The following is a 24,208-nucleotide window of genomic DNA, read 5'->3' on the forward strand; positions in this document are numbered from 1 at the left end:
CAACGCTCGTTTCCCCCTCCTCCTCAAGAATGAAGAAGTCAAGCTCATGACTTTAAATGAGCACTTGTAACAATGTTTTGTTTTTGTTTTAAGACAATTTATTTTTGCTTATTTTGCACGAGGAGGAGGAGCATTCACAAGCTCAAGGGAGTGGGGCGCCGCCACCACAACGAGAAGAAGAAGAGGAAGAGGAAGAGGAAGAGGAAGAAGTAGAAACCCACCGCCGCCGTGCTAAAGCCAACCACCGCCGCGGAAGACCTAATGCCAATGAGGAGTTTCAAGCCAACACCTCCGCCCAATTAGGAGATATGTTCTCCTACATGCAAAATATGTCCAACACTTGGGACAATAGATGGACGGAGCAACAACAAGAGAACGCCTACAACCGCCAAGGATGGGCGGCACAAGGCGAGTGGCGGACGACGGAGCAAGACTTTTGGGAGCATCAACGGCTAGAAGATGTTCATCAACGTCAATAAATCGCCGAGCTACAAAGGATGGCCACCGAGGCTCGCGAGGAGCGCCAAACCATGAGTGGCGACATCGTCTATCTTATTGGCGTTTTCGACGACCTCAACGCTCGTTTCCCTCCTCCTCCTCCTCCTCAAGAATGAAGAAGTCAAGCTCATGACTTTAAATGAGCACTTGTAACAATGTTTTGTTTTTGTTTTAAGACAATTTATTTTTATGTTTTGACATTTTTTTGCTTAAGTTTTTTAGTACTTTTGAGTTTAATTTTTGCTTTGTGTTGAATGAAAATTTTCGCGGGTTTCTGGACTCTCGCCTAGGGGTGGGAAATTATACCGAAATACCGTAATACCGGACTTACCGTACCGAAAAAATACTGAAAATACCGATTTTTCGGTATACCGCAATTTCCGGTACGGTATGATACCGTACCGCAGTGTTTCGGTACGGTAACGGTATCAATTTTTCTATACTGCGGTATACCGAATCCTCGGTATACCGGTATACCGATAGATTATTATATATATATTAATATTAAATGTGTTGTAATATATATATATATATATATATATATATATATATATATATATATATATATATATATTACATTTATATATATTATATTAAAAAAAATTTAATACATCAATTAATACAATAAAATTAAACATTCAAATGATAATTTATTCAAACAAATTCAAAATTAACCTGAATTATTTTTTTATCAACTCATCCTATTAAATATAATAAACACAATAGCACATAACACTGAAAGAAGATTGGAAATACGATATCGGGAATATGTTTCAACCGAGCACATTTGAAAGAATTTGTATTAACTCACACCATTTAGTATATGATTATTTGTGTAATGTCATATTCCAAATATACAAAGTAATTAAAATTTTTGTTTTATTCTTCGTCCCACTTCATAAAATGTCAATTAAAAATATGTGCAGCTGAAAATGAATCAATCGTTTAATTAGTGTTTAATTCATTGTATGCTATCTTATTTTATATACTACTTAAATTGAAGGATGAATAAATAGTATACTGATCAGTCATTCTTAATTAAAGAGAAGTAAATGTCCAATTTAAATTACTAACTAGTGTCACTCCGGTTTGATGCACGGGTCATTTTAATTTCTTCATATTTATTTCATTATGCGAAATAAAAGTTGTGAAATGATAAACAAAAGAATATTCGACATCCTCTTACTTTGGATTATACTTTTTCAATCACATTAACCCCACATAGCCACAAGAGTGCGTTTAAATGCCACCTTTTCTTAAAATTGTCAATACGATCACATTAAAATTTCAATACATATTTGTGTTGACATTTTAATAAATTGTCTTGACATTTAAATATCAGACTTAAAATTAAAAAGCATTTTAAATCTGTGAAAATATGAATTAACCGTTGAGTTATAACTGCAGGAGCAAGTTTACGTTGCAATAATTATGTGTTTTTATATATGGATGTTACACTCCATACATTTCTTTTGGTTTGGTTGTTTGTGTATTGTGATTATGCTCAACTATTAATAAAGGTTATCAAATGCAGGGTCATCTTCAACGATTTTTTGTGGAATTTTGAGAAATGAAGACAACGTGGTTGCAAGAAATGAAGATAATGTTGTTGATCATGACTTCATAAATTGTTTTAGATTTGAATGTTGAAGTTTTATTAATTTGAATGATATGAACAAGATTTGATTGTGATGAAGTTTTATTATTTTGGGTTTTTTTAAATAGTTGAACACTTGGATTGTTATTTTAAATATTTTGGACACAATAGGTTTTTTTCGGTATACCGTTACCGTTACCGTTACCATAACGTTATTACGGTATACCGTAATAACGGTATGGTAACGGTATCAAAAAATATCATACCGAATTTCCGGTATACCGGAATTCCGGTATACCGAAAATTCGGTACGATATCGGTATTGAATTTTGTCATACCGTACTTTCCGGTACGGTATGCGGTATGGCACGGTCGGTACGGTATACCGTACCGACCCACCCCTACTCTCGCCAGCGACCGCTGCACAGTCCGCAGCGGCCCGCTGGCCACCCACTGGAAAGGTTCTGACTCGCCGCAGCGACCGCTGGTGGACTTCCAGCGACCGCCGCCCAATTGCAGTTTCCAGGGAATTTTTTCCAAATTTCGCCCCATCCACCCACTACGCGAAAAAATTTCAAGGTATGTTTTCTTTTTAGTAGTTTACTCACGTCCCTACCGAATCTACATACTTATTTTACACTTTGTTGTAAATAAGTTTGGGGGGATGAAGTGGTGGACCGTGAGTTTAGGGTTTTGTTTTAGGTTTTTAGTCAAGTTTTTATTTTAAAAACCCAAAGGTGAATCCATGTCATGAACATAGCATGGAGAACTTAGAAACACGCATGCTTAGTGACACATTAGACCGAGTTGCCAATGATATGAAGTTTTTTTCATCTTTGATTAAGTATGGCTTGACGTTTTGATATGATGGTTTGGTGAAAAAGTGCATAATTAGTGAATTGCTTGTTCACCTTGAATCATGCTTATACCTTGTGAGATTTGAGCCTAATTTCTTTCATGTGCGATTTATCTGCATTCATGTATATGTTTCTAGAACTTTCTCCTAGTCTGCCTAAGTTTACATAGTGTTTAAGTTGATTTAGGAGGATGATATGCCATCTTTTCTTTGCTACTTTTATACCTAATATTTTCGACCCTCTCAAAATCTCAAAATTTTTCCCTTTGGAGCCAACTTTTGAACCTTTAAGCCTATTCTTTGTAAGCCAAATAAATGTGGACAATTCATTGGGTTAGTATAGTTTTTATTATCTTTTGTAAAGGAATTGGAGAGATAAGGAAGAAAGTTGTAAAAGTAGTGTGCTTAATATAGAAATGTGCAAGTTGCGAAATAGTAAAAATTCAAGATGTATGCTTGATCTAGAAAGGATGATTATGAAAAAGAAAAGAAAAAGAAAAAGAAAGAAAGAAAGGTTGTGAAGAAAAAAAAATCAAAGGTTTGGAAAGTGAGTTTAATGAGAAAAATAAAGTGTTAGAAGTGTTTTGGATGTTTAGAAAAGTGGAGTCATTTTAACACTATTTGGAATATTTTATTTTTGAGTCACTTTTTAGCTAAATATTCCTCACCTACCAAAGAGCCTACATTACAACAAAAAATAAAGACCTTTTGGACTTTTGAAACTATGCTGACTAACTAACTACCACCTGCAGGAATGCTGAAAAGTAAAAAGACAAAAGCAAAAAGTAACAAAAAGCAACAAGGTGGTCCCAAACTTATATTGTGACATTGTCTTCTTCATTAATCAACAAAAATTAGATTGTGACATTTTGTCTTCTTCATCAATCATCAAAAACCAGAAATTAAGAGACTCCATGGATGCAAACTCGAAATCAAACTCATTAGATTTAGATCTACTTGAAATCAAGGCACAAAATCCAGATCTAGACTAGAAATTAAACAATTTAAAAATAAAGCATGCAGAAGGTAACAAACACATACTGACTAACATGCAAGGTGACGAAACTTAAATGAACACATATCTCATGCATTTCTGAAGGAACTTCACCGATTAAATCTTGCAAACACTTGAGAAATTACTAGATCTAAGACATATTCAAACACGCAAACAAACAAAATCAATGTAAAAACTCTATATCTATCTAACTAGGTAGAAAGAAATCATAAGTAAGCTGAAACTCGAAATAAACCAAAAGAACTCCATTGCATTCACCAATCTCAAACCAAAAGATGTTTCCAACAAGTTTTTAACTAAGATCAGCATTGAATGCAAGGTAAAGCAAGTACTAAAACATAAAAGATCATAAAACAAAGCAAGTAAAGATTGTTTGATGCTACTCGAAGCGATGGAACTGATAAACTCTTAAACTACGGTGGCGAACTGGCTAGAACGGACGATGAACTCCCCACCGGCAGGTGGCCGAAGGCTTCAAGTGAAAACTAGACTAGAGAGCAAGCTAAGAGAGTGGAATGGAGCTAATCTCCAAGTGTGTCCTCTTTCTTCAATGTTGATCTTCTATTTATAGGGAAGCTTTCCCAATCCATAGGGCTGCTCCTCTTGGTCAAATGACAATTCTACCCATTTCTAGATAGATGATCATTTTGTAGCAATCCCTTCCATCTCGTGCTCAAGCTCCATGGCATGCATCCTGTCTGTTTTGCACCATTTCTGCGTCCTTTTCACCTGAATTCCTTCCGACCATTTCCTCCTGACTAGTACCTCACCATCCACACTTTAGCAACTATTTTTGCACATAATATCCAATTAAGCACATTATCTTGACCATTAACCAAGATCAGAAAACGAGACTTATCAAACTCTTATTGTGGACGAACCAAAATGACAAAATGTAACTCTTAATATGGAATAAAGGAAGTATCTTAATAAAATGGTTGCCAACATGGGATTGACCTGGTCACATTTCTACCAAGGTCATAAACCAACTAAATAGCACCAAGTTTTGACATGTGTATTTACTTTATATTTATTTTTAAAATTTAATTATATTAACTATTTTATTTTGTAAATAATTACTCACCAACATTTCATTGTATTTTGATTTTTATCATAATAAATTATTATTTCATATATTTTTATTTTTAATTTGAGCACAATAAATAGTTCATTTATGTGTACTCCCTCCGTCCACCAATAAGTGTTCTATTTTGCCATTTTCGTTCGTCCACTAATACATATCTCATTTGCTTTTTTACTACTTTTGGTAATGGATCTCACATTCTACTACTTTATTTCACTCACATTCTAATATAAAACTAATATATCAAAGTATGACTCACCTTTCACTAACATTTTCCACTTTCAACTACATTTCTTAAAACCCGTATCAGGTCAAAATTGGCCTTGTATTGGTCCGCGAAGGGAGTATTTTTTTTTTATCACAATGAATGGTCATTTCATTTACTTGTATTTTGATTTTTAGCGCAATGAATGATAATTTCTCTTGTGCATCAAACACGATAAATTAAAAGCTGCAAAGTATTCTTGTGATACATATTATATTGAAATTTGTAGTGATATTTTTTCTATATACTCTTTTCGTCCTATAAAAATATGGGCATTTCTATTTAGAAAAAGTTGTCCACAACTCATTACACATATGCATCAATTTATTTACAACTTATACTATTATGACACACCATTACAACTCATTAAACACTAATAATAATACGAGTCACACTATTCACTAACACTACTTTAACTACTTTTCTCCCCATCTCTTTTACTTTACCAATTACTACTATATATTAATTCTCATGCCATTCAAATTCCCGTGCCAATATCATATCCAATATCTTAACATTTTACACCTAAAATCACTTTCTCTCATGATTTCTCTCTTCCAATTTTATATATGCTGCACTCAAACATAAAATTTTGAATCACCTTTAATCTAATTATAGAATCGTTATATATGTGCACAGAGGTTTATATTAAAATGACAACCCTTCTTAAAATGACAACGTGACAACAACTTAGCATGCAATAGTATAAACACTATAATGAAATATTATAAACTCTACAATGCAAAGTGTCTATACTGCAAGACTGAATAATCTATACTGCAATATTATGAAGCTACAATGCAAAATGTCTATATTGCAAAACTAAACAATCTATACTGCAATACTCCCATATTGCAGTGTAGCATTTATATTATTGCATTGTAAAGTCTATAATATTGCATGCTACGTTGTTGTCAGGTTGTTGTCACATATGCATAAGTATAATATTGAGGAAACTATTTTACAAATATAAAATGAACTTAACACCATCTCCATATATATATATATTGATATGTTTGCATGTATAGCAATAAGATGACATTCGATTATGACTAATTAATATTGAAATGGGTAATTATAAATTGGAAAGAAAAATTTAAATTTACTAAGTGCCTTGTTGGCCTCAAACATAAAATGATACGAAGATAAAATTTTGAATAACCTATAAGCAGTGGCGGATCTAGAGAGGGGCAATCGCCCCCTCCGTGCGACTTTCCCTTAATCGCTCCCTCTGTGCGACTTTCCCTTATTCGGATGTAAAGTTGTTATGTCCACCCCCTCCATTTGTCTCTAACGTCGCTCCGAAGATCAAAATAGTTATGTCCGCTCTAAATCAAGCTAGTAATATATATTATGTCCCTCCATTTTCAAATCCTAGATCCGCCACCACCTATAAGCTACTTATAGTATCACTATACACGTGGATCAAGTAGTTATTTATTGCTGGTAGTTATCTCGTATAAAAATCAAAATTTAATGAATAATGAAAGAGTGAAATCTGATTAATGAAAATTACAGTGCAAGAAATATCTATTAAAAAAGTTTGTTATTCTTTCCAATACTAGATTACATGCAGCAGGAGATCACAACCACATATATGCACATGCATGCACTATATCCGTATATATATATCTAAAGGTTTGCATGTGTAGCAACAAGACCATATTCGATTATGACTAATTAAAATTAGGGGGAAAAATCAAATTTACTACGATATAAATAGATAGCAAAACTCAATCTTATTGCAGAATCACAGAACCACACAAGTAGGTCATTTGTAGACAGTGGCGCACCTACTAAGAGCCATGGGGACCCATAGAACCCCCCAGAAAGTTTACTAAATAGTATATCTATATTACCCCTTTTAACAATTATCTCAGTAGCCCAGTTGACTTCTATCTCTGCCTTAAGAGCGGAGAGTGGTGATGGGTTTGATTCCCAGCCGGTGCAGTTTATTTGCTTCACTGATTCTTCTTCCTGAATACTCCATTTTTACATTCTTCTAATATCTATAAATGTCCTTATTTTTTCTTATTTATATTTGACTTGAGTTTGATTCTTACAAAAATTTTAATTTTTAATTAAACATTTGAGAGTTAGATTCTTACTATAAGAACAATTACTATATTTTCTTTCATTTTACATTGATTTTTCTATTTTATATTTTATATGTTTCTATTTATATCACTTTTTTATTCTATTTGTTATATTGCTAATATTAAGAAATTCAGTTTAAAATTTAAATCTATCTTTTCTTCAATAATTTATGTTTTATTTTTTTTTAAAACTCTCTTTTTCAACATATGTTGGTTGACTTTGCATCTATCAACAATCACCTTACACATACCTCTAACTTTTATAACTGATTCTCTTAGTCATCGGCACTAAAAAATACCACAGTACTACGGACACTGGTTTGGAACCCCCAACATAAAAATCCTGGCGTCCGCCACTGTATGTAGATAATATGAAGGTCATTCTTAGTCAATTTTAGGTCATGCTTGCATGACATAAAATGATCTAAAAATGACATCCGTATTTTTCGAATCTGGATTTTATAAAATGACCTAAAACAAACTAAAAATGACCTAAAACAAACTATCAATGTCTTACAATGACCTAAAACAAACTAACAATGACGGGCTCAACAGTTCGGCACTAAAAGTTAGTTCGACATTGATTATAACCCGTGCTCGTAGTATATATATGTTTGGCTCAATTCACAAATCACAAACACATTATTCGGTTAGGGAGGATAGTGCTGAGTTAGTGTCCGCACTTAATGAAAGGGCTCCAACGGTAAATAAGGTGGATCCTCCGGCTTATCTGGTCGAGATGGATACTGCTAGAGTAATGGCTATAGAGACCTATGGGAAGCAGAAGAAGGCTAGAATATATATATATTTTTAAAGTTCATACTCCACCCGTCTCTAGAAATAGGGACTTTGAGGACGACATGAATTTTATGCGAAATTGGTAAAGTAGGTGAGAAATAGAAAGAAAAAGTGACTGAAGTGTTTCTATTGTATTTCTTAAAACCCGTGTCTGGTCAAATTGTGTTTTAGTTTTAAATATATATGTTGTTAAAGTGTAATTGTTATGTTTATATTTGAAATTCAAAAATATTCTATTCGGTATTTGTATCTTTTTAATTTTATAAACAATTAAAGAATGTATGTGTGTACTTTGCGATTTATGTATGATGATTCAAACTGATCAACTGAGTACCTAAATCTTGACTTGTCGTTAGACCCACAATATTCACTTCAAAACCTTCACACACATACTATTGGGTATGATGATTCAAACTGATCAACTGAGTACCTAAATCTTGACTTGTCGTTAGACCCACAATATTCACTTCAAAACCTTCACACACATACTAATGGGTAGTATATAGAAGTGAAAATTTATCTCATAGAGAACAAGATTGTTCACACACCTTTAGACATTTTGAAATGTTTGGGGAGGCCACCATGCTTTTAGGTGGGTTAAGTCTAAACTATGAATTGCGAAAATTAACTAACATTCTTATCTGTGAAATTAAAACGAACTTGAATAAACTGGCTTCACTACAAAAAAAAGTTCAATTACCGACGGAAAACAATGTTATTGTCGGATTCGATAATTTACCGACGGATTTACTGACAGAAGTTCCGTTGTTCATAGCTAAAAGCAAATTACCTACGGGCAAATTACCAATGGAATATTCCATCGATAATCCGTCGATAAACCAGTTTATCGATGAAAAAATAGGTATTACCGACAGAATATTCCCGGTGGTAAATTTGTTGTTTTTTGTTAGAAATAATGGGATGAAATTCCCAAGCCGTGTACAGGAGGTACTCTAACTATTACAATTGAAAGGAAACTTACAACAAAAAGATGAATGAAAATTACAACGGAAATAAAGCAAACCAAATTTATAAGTCGAGTCGAGGAAAGCCCTCTTTCCGCAAGACGAAATACGCCCCGGCTAGTGCTCACGGATTGGCGTAATGTCCCCAAAGATGAAACGACTTTCCTCCTATCGAGTTGAAGCACCTCAAACTCGTAGGCACCGGCGAACTTGAATTGGAGGCGAGAACCGAGCAATGCAATGCTCCTAATGCGAACTATAAAGCTTAAGCTAGAGAGAAGAGAGAGTGATTTGTTTTTTGTTGTGTATCTCTTCTTCCAAATCCTACCTATTTATAGGATAGGAAATTGGACTCCAAAAGGCAAAGCCTTCAAGACACCTCATAAAAAAATGGAAGTGAAAGGCCAAAGGCCTAGCCTTTTCACAATTCCACACGTTTTTCCTACAATCCCCCACATTGGTTAGAGCGTTGCAAGCTCAAACCAACACCAGACACAAATGCATGTATGTAGACTCTTTTGCTCAGTTCTCAGGAAACGATACTGTATTTGGTGAGGTAACTTGTGGTTTTGAACCTTCCATAGTCAACACTATCGGACATACCGGCGGACTAGTGGACGCGATGCCTTGAACTATTCCTCCTTGGTGTATGCCTAGTCAATAACATTAACACAATATTGTCTCAACTCCATCAGTTCTCACGTTTGTGTCCGTTTCGGCCGTGGAACACCTCTTTGGAATTCATAAGTGACTCACTCACACGAAGAGGCCTCACTTCTCACTTATATAAGTGATTCTTTCATGAGTATCCTGCCATACTGCATCTCCTTGAGATTTCAAGAATCATTAAAAGTCAAAAGACTTAACCTCTTACCACCTGCAGGTTACAACACTCAAAACTTTCTAAAGAATGGGCGAAGATTAAAATCTTCTGAGTGTTACAGCTAGATTTGTATAGCTTCGTTTTCCCATTGAACCAATCCCATGGGATCTTCAATCGTATGGTTGGGTTACCACTATACTCATATTTTAAGATGTGGTTTTCAGTCCCATTCCTTTTAGCAATTTATGCATTTGATCACGGTTTAAACCTTTTGTTAACGGATCCGCTAAGTTATCCACTGACCTTACATAGTCAACTGTGATAACACCACTTGTGATCAATTGTCTGACGGTATTATGTCTCCGACGAATATGTCGAGACTTACCGTTGTATAAGCCACTATGTGCTCTCCCTATAGCTGCTTGGCTATCACAGTATATCACTACTGTCGGCACTGGCTTCTTCCAACATGGAATACATTCTAGGAAATTTCTGAGCCACTCGGCTTCTTCCCCTGCTTTATCTAATGCGATAAACTCAGATTCCATGGTGGAACGAGCAATACACGTCTGTTTCGTTGATTTCCACGAGACAGCACCACCCCCCACAGTGAACACATACCCACTTGTAGAAAATGAGTCTTTTGAATCAGAGATCCAATTTGCATCACAGTACCCTTCAAGTACTTGGGGATATCTTGTGTAATGAAACCCAAAGTTAATAGTATACTTCAAGTATCTCAAAACTCTACACAGAGCTTTCCAATATTCCTTGCTTGGGTTGCTCGTAAATCGGCTCAGCTTATTCACCGTACACGCAAGATCTGGTCGGGTGCAGTTTGTGATAAACATCAAACTCCCTATGATCTTTGCATATTCTTCTTGAGCTATAGGCTCACCCGTGTGCTTACTCAAATGCACGTTGGGTTCCAATGGAGTCTTAGCTGGATCACAATCGTACGAGTGAAATTTCTTTAGCACTTTCTCAATATAATGAGATTGTGTCAGAGCAATTCCCTCATGATTCCTTTTAATTTTGATTCCGAGAATCACATCAGCTAAACCCATATCTTTCATGTCGAAATTTCTCTTCAACATATTTTTGGTTTCGTTGATAATGGCACTATTGCTGCCCGTAATCAACATATCATCTACATAAAGACACACAATAACAAAACCGTTATCTATATTCTTAATGTAAACACACTTATCGCACTCATTGATAGTGAATCCATTTGCCAACATCACGTTGTCAAATTTTAAATGCCATTGTAATGGTGCTTGCTTCAACCCATATAATGACTTTACCAGTTTACATACTTTACGTTCTTGCCCAGGCACAACAAACCCTTCGGGTTGTTCCATATATATTTCTTCTTCCAGATCACCATTCAGAAACGCAGTTTTCACATCCATTTGGTGAATATCGAGATTGTGCAAAGCAGCAATCGCAAGAAGCACCCGAATGGAAGTGATTCTCGTAACAGGTGAATAGGTATCAAAAAAGTCATGCCCTTCTTTCTGCTTAAAGCCTTGGACAACTAGGCGAGCTTTGTACTTATCTATAGTACAATCGGGCTTATATTTCCTTTTCAGAATCCACTTGCACCCTAAATCCTTACAGCCTTCAGGCAAGTCTACTAACACCCAAGTGTTATTTCTTATGATGGATTCAATTTCACTATTGATAGCTTCTTGCCACCACGCTGCGTCTGAGCCAAACAGAGCTTCCGCCAATGACTTTGGTTCGTCATCCAACATAAAAGTTATGAAGTCGGGACCAAATGTTTTAGCAACTTTAACTCTTTTACCACGTCTTGGTTCAACATCCTCAAGACTTGACCTCGTCCTTTTTGGAGGATTAGAACTAGTGGATTCATCCATCATTCTTTCACTAGAACGATCCTCTTGCCTCTTGCAAGGGTAAACATTCTCAAAGAATATAGCATTCCTTGACTCAATCGTTGTTCCTTCAGCCACGCCAGGCACAGCTGATCTATGGACTAGGAAACGATAGGCACTACTATTAAGTGCATGGCCAATAAAGATGCAATCGACTGTTTTAGGGCCTATTGCAACTTGTTTCGGAGGTGGTACTTCTACCTTCGCTAAACACCCCCACACTTTTGAGGTATGAATACGAAGGTTTCTTCTCTTTCCACAACTCATAAGGAGTCACATCCCTATTTTTTAGTGGAATTTTGTTCAGGATATGATTCGCTATTAACACAGCCTCCCCCCACATGTTCTGGGGTAATCCTGAATTAATCAACAAGGCATTCATCATCTCTTTTAGTGTTCGATTTTTGCGTTCAGCAACACCATTTGACTGGGGAGAATATGGAGTTGTTGTTTGGTGAATTATACCACTTGCATGACATAATTCTGCAAACGGGGCTACATACTCACCACCTCTATCACTTCGAACACACTTAATTCGACAATTAAGTTGATTTTCGGCTTCATTTTTGAAGTCTTTAAACGCTTCAATTGCCTCATCTTTAAATGTAAAGGTAACAATACCTTGTGCAATCATCTATAAATGTGATGAAGTACTTTTTACCAGCTCTAGTTTGCACAAATTTTAAATCACATACGTCTGTATGGATTAACTCTAGAGGTTTTGTGCTCCGTTCTACCGAGCGAAACGGTAGCTTGGTCATTTTTGCTTCAACACAGACTTCACATTTTTCTTGTGAGTTAAACTTATCTACTTTTAGTAAATTAAGATTTACTAATCTTTTTATAGCATATAGATTTACATGTCCCAATCTATTATGCCATAAATCAGAGCTCTCAAGCAAATAAGAGGACGTGTCATCTTCCTTATTGCTTATTCCTTTCCACGGTGAATGACCGTAACATTCAGCTCAAAAAGTCCATTTAATAGGTGGCCTTCACCTATGAACTTTCTATATTTGGTCAATAAAACCTTTTCACACTCAAATTCTAGTGAAAATCCATGTTTTAATAGAAGTGAGCCTGACACCAAATTATTTCGGATGTCTGGGACATGCAGTACATCCTTAAGGGTAAGAACTTTTCCAGATCCTAATTTTAGGAACACATTACCCACACCAACCACCTTAGAAGAGGCTTGGTTTCCCATACGTACTTTTCTACCTCCAACAGATTTGTAGGTAGAAAAAACGCTTCTCTCGGAGCACACATGACATGTGGCACCCGTATCAACAAACCATTCATTTGGATTGTTACCATGGTTCACGTCGGAGACCATTGCGACCACCTCGTGATCTTTGTAGTTTATAACAACACGTTCAAATAATTTGCACAATATTGTCTCCACCAATAAGTACACAATTATATTGAACCATATGTGCATTGGTATATTCAACAACCCATGCATCCCAATTACTACTACCAAGTCTAAATTGGTCTTGCTTGTCAAATGACAAACGATAAACACAATTCTCAAGAGAATAGATCTCAAGGAATTAACCATTCCGTAGCTCATGAACATTGATACTGTTCGTTTCTTCATTCCAGCTTTGGAGCTCATGTTTCCTCCAACTTCAATTGGTATAATCATGTCTTAGAAGAGTACACAATTTGTCTTGCGATTGTTAGAAATAATGGGATGAAATTCCCAAGCCGTGTATAGGAGGTACTCTAACTATTACAATTGAAAGGAAACTTGCAACAAAAAGAGGAATGAAAATTACAACGGAAATAAAGCAAACCAAATTTATAAGTCGAGTCGAGGAAAGCCCTCTTTCCGCAAGACGAAATACGCCCCGGCTAGTGCTCACGGATTGGCGTAATGTCCCCAAATATGAAATGACTTTCCTCCTATCGAGTTGAAGCACCTCAAACTCGTAGGCACCGGCGAACTTGAATTGGAGGCGAGAACCGAGCAATGCAATGCTCCTAATGCGAACTATAAAGCTTAAGCTAGAGAGTAGAGAGAGTGATTTGTTTTTTGTTGTGTATCTCTTCTTCCAAATCCTACCTATTTATAGGATAGTAAATTGGACTCCAAAAGGCAAAGCCTTCAAGACACCTCATAAAAAAATGGAAGTGAAAGGCCAAAGGCCTAGCCTTTTCACAATTCCACACGTTTTTCCTACATTTTTTTTGTAGTGCTTGTTAGGCAGGTTAACCAATAGAAAAAACATTCTTATACCAAAACGGAACATAATAAATAAAATTACTCTAAACTTGCTAGTAACACAAACAATTCAGAGTGCACCTAAATTTAATTCTAATACTAGACAAGAATTAAATCTATAAAGGGCACCTGTATGAAAAAAAAGCAAATAAAACATCATTTCCCTAACTAACAAAAAAACTGTAAAAGAGGTGCTAGTTGCAGGTACAAAAGCATAGAGTCAAATCAGATCCGAAAGACACCAGTACTAACAACTAACTTCTTCTCTCCAAAAAACCAACAAACTGATGCACTATTTATTAGCACTAAAAAAACTTGCAAGTATACAAGGTAGATCTAATATAGCTAAAGGTCAGTACCGGGATCTCAAACACAGAGAATGAGATTGCAACTGTTTATTATATATTAAGCGTCGTATACTATCTAGAGACGTGCGATTTTTGGATTTGAATTTATAAACTAGACATAAATAAATAAACAAATAATAGAAAACATAAAAACAAATAATACAAAGCAGATTAAGGAATGTAGAATTTTAGGAACCACAATCAAAGGCTAATATCCGATCGACTTCCTTGAATTAGGGTCTTTAGAGTTACTAAACTATCACAGATGTAGAACCACATCTTCTCTCAAAGTATATAATTTGTAGATTGCTACCTAGAATCAAAGTCTCATTCCTAGAACTAAGGTAACAACTCCTAAAAGCTCCTAAGATAAAGGAAAGTTGGTGGAAAAAAATAGTCGAACGAGGGTTCTACTTTTATATATTAGTTTTATAATAAATTGTGAGTGGAAAAAAGTTAATAGAATGTAAGGCCTATTACCATTTATGAAATATTCCAACTAGGACTACTAAAGTGGGACACCAAAAAATAGTAAACCGAGACTTCTAAAGTGGGATGGAGGGAGTAAAAAAATGTGAGTGAAAATGAGTTAGTAGAATGTAGGGTCTACTACCAAAAATAGTAAAAATGAAATGAGACAATTAATATGAGATGAACAAAAATAGTAAACTGGGACACATAATAGGGGCAAATGGAGTATTAAAAAATTAATAATAATTTGTGTTTTACGAATATAAGTCACCCTAAATCATCAATTTATATTAATATAAGTCAACACGTATGTAATTTTTTTAATTTTAGTGTCTCATGTTTCATAGACTCCTTGTTTATACATGCTCGATGTGAAGCAATTAATTATCATGTCGATCTTCAGAAATAGTTTCTTCACTTACACTAGGTAGCGATTGAACCAGTATAATTGTACATAAACAGATATCCCGAAATGTTATCATAAAATTACTAAGCCAAGATGAACTAAAACAAATGTAAATCCAGAGGCCTTTCACCCTAAATCATCACTAGGTTTTGGATCTTTATCAGCACTAAACATATTTTAGATTTTTTTTTTATTTTTCCAATCACTGCTGCTTATTGTCTGAGATGAATGGAACTTTTGGTAGCTTTTGAAGAACCTTTTCATCCAGTTTGCTGTATTGTCTCTTCAGCCTGGCTTTCGCCTTTAGGGCGTATGAGTCCACTCGATCCTCGTGTTTCTCGTACAATGAGGGCATCGTCAGAATCAACACATTTACTGCACATTTCATGCTTACATATTGGTTTTCTGGCGTCGTGCAAGATGTATTAAAAGTTCGTAAATAAGAAGGAACACTTACTGATGTAGATGATAGTCAGGAGGTCGAACCAACTCCCGACAATGGAGACGACCCATAAGGCGAAAATCGCCTGTGTTATTATATGAAACATAAGCTTATGATGTAAACTTGTACTAGATAGTAATAGTATTGAGGGGCGACTTACAGTTAGAAACTTCTTTAAGTCCTTCCCTGAAGTCACTTCCCATAGCATTGTGATAGCTTGGTTGCATCGGTCGCATAGTAGGAGGGCAACGGCCGTGCATAAATCCTGTGGCAACTCGATTACAGGCAAGTTGAGAGGCGACCTAGCCAGGAGCAAACCATGTTAGAGAAATCCATCAAGGGCGTTTGATGCCAAAAGACGTAGAAGAATGCCTGAACTGGAAGGTTATAAAACAATTACCTAACTCTTTGAAACGAGAATAATATTATAAAATCAAAAACCGCGGTCAAAACAAAGATATCTACTATTTATAAGCGTTTAAAAACTCTAGAAACTCAAAAGGAAATAAAAAAACAAAGATATCCACTATTTATAAGCGTTTAAAAACTCTAGAAACTCAAAAGGAAATAAAACGAAAGCTACGAAATTAAAAATAGAACTAAAAAAACAGTAAATTGTCTTTTTGATCACATAACATTTTTGGCACGTTTTCAGCGTGGCTGACGTCTATTGCTGGAACTGCATCAGCGTTAATTTGGTTTGAGTATAGGAGACTAACTTGTGAACGTAGAAGGAGAGGTTGGACCATAGGAAGAGCGTCGCCAAAGCGAGAATGAGGAAGTGGCAGATGAAAGGGATGAGATGGTAGCCTATCCATTCGAAGAGGAGCCATATGACAGTAGAGCCGGCTAGCAGCGCTGCAGACATCTGCTTGTTTCGCCATAGAATGAGGTCCGCGGCTGGACATGTAAGCCAATGTTAGAGATGAGATGATGAACATGATCATATTGTATCATCTTAATGAATTTTCACACACAAATCAAGATATGTATGCATATGAATAATAATTGTAAAGAGATGGGAGATGAAAATATACATGCTCCACCCCCAAGAGCGCTATGCACTGGTTTCTCTCGACCAAAGAGACGCCCTTTGCCTTGCCCTTGCTCTTGGCCTTGGCTTTGGCTTTCGAACTCTTGCTCTAGAGCCCGGCCTTGGATTTCGAGGCCTTGTTCATGCCCTTGGCTTTGGAGTTTTGGAAATTCATCTTGGATATGGTCTTGGTTTAGGCCTAGGCCTAAGCCTTGTTGTTCATCTTCATTATGAAGCTTCTGCTCTGGTGATTCCTCAAATTCTTGATCCATTTTCCTATAACAAAAATATTAGTAATTTAATCAGACACACACAATCTTGATCATCGAATAATAAACAATTTACATGCTCTTCGTCATTACATACGTGCACATGCATATTGAGTCGACAAATATAAATTTCAACAAACAATTTTGAGAAAATTAAATCAAAGCATGATGAGAAAAATTACTTGTGAAAAGTTCTTGATGTGGAGGAGATCTGAGGAGATTTGTGTTTGTTTTGGGTAACTGAAATATTCAACGTATTATCTTAGTGGATATCCAACTTAGCCGTATGTTCACCCTAAATTTTCGCGCATTTCTTTTTTTTTTCATAATTATTCATTTCTTCAAAATGGAGAATTAGTAAAATTGAAGTTGGCCCTCTAAATAATGAAAAATGAGAATCAATTAGTCAATTCTTTTTTCCAAATTCGTGTTGGCTGTAAATGATGATGACGATTGTGGTTAAATTACAGACTCCAAATAGCTCACTTTTCACTAACTAATAGTATTTCACTAACTAATCTATAGCAAGATGTAATTAAGGATTAATTAAGTTTTAATTTATCATTATTAAATATGGGCCAAAGCCCATGATGTGTGGGTGGGCTATTTAAGTCAACCGGCCCAACCAATCTGGCTTCGTTTTTTTGACGTTGGAAATTTAAAAAGAAAAAGAAATAGAGAGAAAAAAAATTCCCGAAATATTTTGTCGAATTTCAGTCTGAGAGCATGGCTGAAGGTATCTAGAAGCAGCTCCGGCGATGGAAGCGGTGGCGGAAGGACTGTGGTCGCTGGCGGAGCAGCACGAGCAGCGGCGGGAGATACGAGAGGCAGTCAAATGCCTCGAAGCAATTTGCCAAAGCCCGGTGTCGTTTCTCCCAATCGTCGAAATCAAAACGCGCCTCCGCCTCGCCGCTCTTCTTCTCAAGCACTCACACAACGTTAACCACGCGAAATCTCACCTTGAGCGCTCCGTAAGTCTCCTCTTACTTCGATGATTTTATTGCTAAATTCTACCATTTTCCGTTTCCATCTGCTAAAGTTTATGCGGTGCCCTTTTTCTTAGTGAGAGATTAGATTTGGTATGAATTTGTGTAGCTGACGTGTGAATTAAGCCTATAATTTACTTTGATTGACTGTGATTTTGTGTGTGTGTGTTTGTGCCGTGTGCGTGTGTGAATTAAACCTTTTTTTCATTTGGAAACGCGAGCAAATTTTATGTCAGAAGGAATTTCGATTCTGCTGTCTAATTGATCCAAATTCGATGCAGCAACTTCTGTTGAAGTCAATTCCTTCTTGCTTTGAGCTGAAGTGCAGAGCTTATAGTTTGTTGAGCCAATGCTACCATCTTGTAGGAGCAATTCCTTCACAAAAACAAATGCTTAACAAGGGTTTAGAACTTGCGGCCGTTTCCGGAGAGGGGTATGACGTCTTAAGAATACTTGGAAATTGGCGTGTTGATTTAGCATGTCATTTAATTTGGTCGATTCTACAAGTTTCTTTTATATTATGGGCAATGCTTTGCTATTTGACAAGTTCGTGTTATAAAGTGTAAGATCGTGTCTTGAAGGTTTGCAGGGAAGTTATGGTCTTGCAACTTCAACTCTCAGCTTGCAAATGCCCTGATAATTGAGGGAGATTACCATGGGTCGGTTTCGGCTTTGCAACAAGGCCTTGCAATTGCAGCAGAGATGTTTTATCCAGAATTGCAGGTTTGTCTTGTTTGTTTAGAAAGCTTTTACCTGTTTTATCCAGAATTGCAAGTATGTCTTGCTACTTCAAACTGCTGAATGTGCTCAAATGTTTATCATGTAGTGTGAAGATGTAATCTGATTCTGTTTTCTTCTTTTGTGGCTCAGATGTTTTTTGCTACTTCGATATTGCATGTGCATGTGATTCAGTGGGACAGTACAAGTCTGGTAGAAGAGTCTGTCAATGGATGCAACCTTTTATGGGAATCTATTGAGCCTGATAAAGTAAGTTATGTCCTTACCTTTTTTCATATTGCTATGTTTTTTTCTCAGTTTTTCTTTTCTTTCAGAGGAGTCCAGACCAGTTAAACATGAAAATCCTTTGGGCGTGAAAAATGGATAACTTTGAACATGGTTTTGTCTTTTTGTGTGCTTATGTTATTTAAATCTGTAAAATTGATTATGTCGAGTAAGTATCTGGCAGTGTTATCAATCTCGTATGGCGGCTTATGGCGGTTCGCCTAAAAACCGCCACAGGGATATGGCGTATTAGTATGGTGGATATGGCGGTCAATAATTAAATAAATAAAATAATACTTATTATTTATACATAATTCAAAAATTGGAAAATAACAAAAATATAACATCTAAAACTCTTAAAACTATTAATAAAGCATAAAATACAGCTCTAACATCCATGTTTCTTGCATAATGCCTCATTCCTAAATGCAGTACACACGCAATGTTGTCAAATGGCGGATATGGCGGTGCTATGGCAGCGCCATGTTGCTATGGCATTTCCACCACAGAACGCCATGCCATAGCGTCATGGCGCCACCATATCAGCTATTTGATAACATTGGTATCTGGTTCGTCTATGATTATACTTTTTCATATCTAGCTAAGAATACCTCCAAGGAAACATTAGCCCTTTCATATCTATCTACGTTGAGTTTGATTTGTTTTCTCTGCTGTGAAGTGAGACAGTGTTTTCATTCTGGCTTCATTTTGATGTTTCACGTAAATGCATGTGCACATCCCAAATCTTCTTAACTGCTGCATGGTATCTTTGAAACTGAGATGTTGTATAAGTTACTCTTTGATATATATATGTTGAAAGCATCCTCTAGAATAATAACTTTATTGTCTTGCTGATAACGTATTGATTGTTTCCTGAACAAGTAAAACTAGCAATCAGTACATGTTGTAGTTATGATGATTTCAGTTCCATTAACTGAATTTAAAATGTTTTCCCTTGTTTTCTTTTGCAAAGAAACAACACTGCCTCAGTTTAGTAGTTGTGATGATTTCAGTTCCATTAACTGAATTTAAAATGTTTTCCCTTGTTTCTTTTGAAAAGAAACAACAATGCCTCGGTTTGCTGTTTTACCATGAGCTGCTGCAATTGTTTTATCTGCTACGGATGTGTGACTACAAGACTGCTGCTCAACATATTGATAAGTTGGATGCTGTTATGAAGTCTGACTTGCAAAGGATGCAACACATCCGTGACCTCACCAATGAACTTGAGGCATTAAATCAAACTCTGTCTCGCCCTGACTTGAACTACAAAGACAGGTCTGCTCTTTCTGAAAAACAAACTAATCTTGAGGAACAACTTAGTAATTACAGAGGAGAGACTTCAACTGGGAAAGAAACATTGGAACCTGCATATTTTGGAAATGTGAAGCGAGCATGGACTGAAAAGCTGGAGCTGGCTCCGCCTCCTATTGATGGGGAATGGTTGCCAAGAAGTGCAGTATATGCATTGGTTGATCTTATGGTGGTTGTTTTCAGCCGGCCAAAAGGGCTTTTTAAGGACTGTCAGAAGAGGATTGAATCTGGCATACAAATCATAGAAGGTTGGTTTTCAAAAATGATAAAGAAATTGATCATGTTCGTCTTTCCTTTTGCATTACATGTTTTATAAAGTAGCCCAATCTGTTGCTTGTGATTACTTGCATCTTCACTGAAATTACTGAAGTTTTATGACCTGTTTATTCGTCCCTGAATTCATGAATCTAGAAGAAAACCGATACTGAAAATCTAATTAAACATTGTGGTTTCACATAAAAATGGATACTTGTGTGTGAAATTTGATTTGCGGTGTTTCACTTGCAGAGGAGCTGGTGGAGTTAGGTATTACTGAGGGGGTTACAGGTGAGAGTTTATTTGTGTTGAGTCTGTAATATAATGGTCAACTAAGAAAGATCTCATAAAAGAAAATGGCCACTGTTAAGCAAAATATATTTTGTGTAAGTGGCCAGATTTCTTAGGTCTTCTATGTAATAGCTGAAACAGTGTTGGAGGGTTTATGAACATGTGTTTTCTGCCACAAACTGATTACAGAAGTCGTGTTGCAACACTCTGCAATTTGGATGGCCGGTGTCTATCTCATGCTTCTAATGCAGTTTCTCGAGAACAAAGTAGCAATTGAGCTTACACGAAGTGAATTTGTAGAAGCGCAAGAGGTTGGTTATTACCTCCAACCATTGAAGTTTTGATTACTTGCACTGCATTCACTCTTGAACTAAAATGTGCTTCAATTTGAGAAGCACTGACTTCCTGCTGTTGAAAGTTGTACAAAGTTTAGACATAAATACTTAGCATTTGTTACTGCCGAAATACATCTTCAAAGGATTAAGTGTAGAAAAGATAGTTTTGGAATGAACTTATTATATGTTCAATGATTTTCAATAAGCATGGGGATTATTTTATGCTACGGATCAGCCATCTAAGCAAAATTTTATTGAATTTATTAATGTTGGACTGTTGGTATATCTGCAGGCTCTGGTGCAGATGACAAGTTGGTTCATAAGATTTCCAACTATCCTACAGGCTTGTGAGAGTACCATGGAGATTCTAAGGGGCCAATATGCTCATTCCGCTGGCTGTTATGATGACGCTGCTTTTCATTTTCTTGAAGCGTCAAAGGTAAGTTCGCACATGTTATCGATACTAAACCCTCCTTTAGGAAACCATGTAGCTATCCTTTAGCTAGGTGATTTCTAGAATTAAAACCACACTTCAAATTTTTTCCGTTGTTTTGCATATGTAGTTGACTCAGAGCAAATCACTGCAAGCCATGAGCCACATTTATGCAGCAGTCTCCTTTATTTGTATTGGGGATGCTGAATCTTCATCAAAGGTAACTTTATGCTTTAAAATGTGCATTCTTTTGCAAGTGACAATATTAAGTTCCACTCACTAGGCCAAACTATTCTTGCAGGCTGTTGATTTGATCGGACCTGTTTTTGATGTGATAGATTCTTTTATAGGGGTGCGAGAAAAGACCACTGCACTGTACACTTATGGATTTCTACTCATGAGGCAACAAAATTTTCAAGAAGCCAGGTAATCACAGAATATTCATCGAGTAACAAGTTGCATTTTGCTCGTGCCCTGCCCTACTATTGTTTAATTCATCTCCATAGTACATACTACCTCCGTCCCTGAAAGTTTGTCCTATTTTTCCATTTCCGTCCGTCCCACAAAATTTGTCCCATTTCACTTTTTTACCATTTTTTATAGTGGACCCCATATTCCACTAACTCATTCCTACTCACATTTTATTATAAAACTAATATATAAAAAGTAGGACCCACGTTCCACTAACTTTTTCAACTAACTTTTCATTACATTTCTTAAAACCCGTGCCGGGTCAAAGTGGGACAATATTTGGGGGACAGAGGTAGTAACATTTTCCCTTCATTATCTAGAAAGAGCTCAAAACTGAATTGAAATAGAAATATGGATTCCTCTAATCTCTCATTCCTTATTTGTCTGTGTTCCTTGACTTTCTGCAGAATCCGATTAGCCTCTGGCTTGCAGATCACCCATACCTATTTGGGGAATCTTCAACTCGTTTCGCAGTATTTAACAGTGCTAGGGAACTTGGCACTGGCTCTACACGACACTGGACAAGCTAGAGAAATCTTAAGATCTGCTCTAACTTTGGCAAAGAAGCTGAATGACGTTCCAACACAGAACTGGGTGCTGTCAAATATGACAGGTACGTGATGCTGGAAATGCAATACCGTTGATGCTATGATAGAGCCTTGGCAGAAAATATGAATCAGGTTTGCCTCGTATGAGTCATGATTGTTGAGTCCTCTTACTTTGTGCAGCTTTATATCAGCAAACAGGAGAGAGGGGAAGCGAAATGGAGAACACCGCGTACCAGAGTAGGAAAGCAGACGACTTGCAGGAAAGACTTAATGCTGCACGTTCAAAAGGTCATCACGACGAACTGGTAATGAACACCTATTCCCGCTCTTTCAACTACCTCTCATCACCAAGAAACAGTTCAAAAACATACATTATCAACTACTGTGCTGCTCACTTGTTGACTTGTGCATCCTTATGATGGACAGATCGCCAGAGTGAAACTTCAAGTTCATCAATTGAGCGAACATGAGATGAAGCGGGCGATGGCTGGCCCTTCCAACACTATGGAGCTTGACATCCCGGAATCCGTCGGCCTTGCAGCTCCGTCGCCAATGCCGTCTTCAGCGAGGCTGATGGATGTGGACATTGGGAGGCTTGGCAAGAGAAGATTATAGTGTCCCGCTGGATGAGATAGAACTTGATTGAGCATTCCAAATCACGCAAATGAGGGACGGCCAAATGTCTTTTGAGTTTAAATTAAATGTGCAAGTTCGAGTAGTAGCATGTTCCTTTCTTTTTCTTGATTACTAGTATGACAAAAAATTCTGTAGCCCGTGTAAGGAATGTATTATAGGTTGATTTCGTTTGTGTAATATATGGGAGCTTATTTTATTATTGGTTTTTTAGGTCCATTTGCTATTAAGTTCAAATATTAATTTGCGTACATTGTATTGTCAATAAAGAGCTGATGTTTTCGAAGAAGAAAAATTAGAAGACATAATATGATAGCAATATTTTCGAAATTACGCAGAAACTGAGATAGGATTTGATTGCCCTTTTGTGGGTGTTCCGGAATATGGGTCTCAATTCACTCATCTTTTGAAATTTGAGATTAAATTTGTTGACTTTCGAAATTTGGGATCGAGACATGTGAATTTTTCAGAATCATGGATTTTTGCTTTTATTTTATATTTTTCTTCTACTTTTTTCTTATTATTTTCATCTTAATATTTATCAATTGACCAAACTACCCATCTCAAATTTAGACCCAAATTTGATTTTTGCTTTTCTCTTGATTTAAATACATCAACTTTTGACTTCCACTACATGATTTTAGTTAGGTTGCACCAATTTTCAATAAGCTTTGTCAATTCCTAATTTAAGTTTATTATTAAATTTAATTAGAAATTTGTAGTAACTTTTTGTTAGATTTTATTAAACACAATTACATGAATGATTAAATAGACTTGTTTCCATAAGTAACAGGATAGTTACCTATTTCATGCAAAATGTTTTACCTTTATTTCAATTTAGTACAAA

General features: G+C 36.2%; 2 protein-coding genes across 2 annotated transcripts; one reads left to right on the forward strand and one right to left on the reverse strand.

The window, feature by feature from the left end:
• Window positions 1-15,454: 15,454 nt before the first annotated feature.
• LOC121761652 (reticulon-like protein B4) lies at window positions 15,455-17,303 on the reverse strand. Its single transcript, XM_042157281.1, has 6 exons — window positions 17,276-17,303; window positions 16,829-17,100; window positions 16,511-16,691; window positions 15,952-16,093; window positions 15,807-15,876; window positions 15,455-15,724 (listed from the first exon to the last, which is right to left on the reverse strand). Exons 2-6 carry the CDS (start codon window positions 17,094-17,096, stop codon window positions 15,552-15,554), a joined length of 834 nt encoding a protein of 277 aa, XP_042013215.1. The 5' UTR covers window positions 17,097-17,100; window positions 17,276-17,303; the 3' UTR covers window positions 15,455-15,551.
• A 479-nt stretch (window positions 17,304-17,782) lies between these two features.
• LOC121760039 (sister chromatid cohesion protein SCC4-like) lies at window positions 17,783-23,563 on the forward strand. Its single transcript, XM_042155643.1, has 13 exons — window positions 17,783-18,064; window positions 18,361-18,512; window positions 18,661-18,802; window positions 18,950-19,066; window positions 20,142-20,643; window positions 20,903-20,941; window positions 21,131-21,252; window positions 21,569-21,715; window positions 21,840-21,929; window positions 22,011-22,135; window positions 22,588-22,793; window positions 22,909-23,033; window positions 23,155-23,563. The coding sequence occupies exons 1-13, from the start codon at window positions 17,852-17,854 to the stop codon at window positions 23,341-23,343; spliced, it is 2,169 nt and encodes a 722-aa protein (XP_042011577.1). The 5' UTR covers window positions 17,783-17,851; the 3' UTR covers window positions 23,344-23,563.
• The last annotated feature ends 645 nt before the right edge of the window (window positions 23,564-24,208 follow it).

The sequence above is a fragment of the Salvia splendens genome, chromosome 13 (assembly GCF_004379255.2).
Source record: "Salvia splendens isolate huo1 chromosome 13, SspV2, whole genome shotgun sequence".
In the NCBI taxonomy this organism is placed as follows: domain Eukaryota; kingdom Viridiplantae; phylum Streptophyta; class Magnoliopsida; order Lamiales; family Lamiaceae; genus Salvia; species Salvia splendens.

What these genes read in the sequence shown, in the direction of transcription:
- LOC121761652 (XM_042157281.1), bottom strand. Translation starts at nt 17,096, where the DNA reads ATGGATCAAGAATTTGAGGAATCACCAGAGCAGAAGCTTCATAATGAA. An exon ending in CTCTCCTTCTACGTTCACAA is followed by an intron (nt 16,094 to 16,510) that starts GTTAGTCTCCTA and finishes GCTCCTGGCTAG; the next exon opens with GTCGCCTCTCAACTTGCCTG. An exon ending in CCTGACTATCATCTACATCA is followed by an intron (nt 15,725 to 15,806) that starts GTAAGTGTTCCT and finishes TGAAATGTGCAG; the next exon opens with TAAATGTGTTGATTCTGACG.
- LOC121760039 (XM_042155643.1), top strand. Translation starts at nt 17,852, where the DNA reads ATGGAAGCGGTGGCGGAAGGACTGTGGTCGCTGGCGGAGCAGCACGAG. An exon ending in TGGCATACAAATCATAGAAG is followed by an intron (nt 20,644 to 20,902) that starts GTTGGTTTTCAA and finishes TTTCACTTGCAG; the next exon opens with AGGAGCTGGTGGAGTTAGGT. An exon ending in CAAAATTTTCAAGAAGCCAG is followed by an intron (nt 22,136 to 22,587) that starts GTAATCACAGAA and finishes GACTTTCTGCAG; the next exon opens with AATCCGATTAGCCTCTGGCT.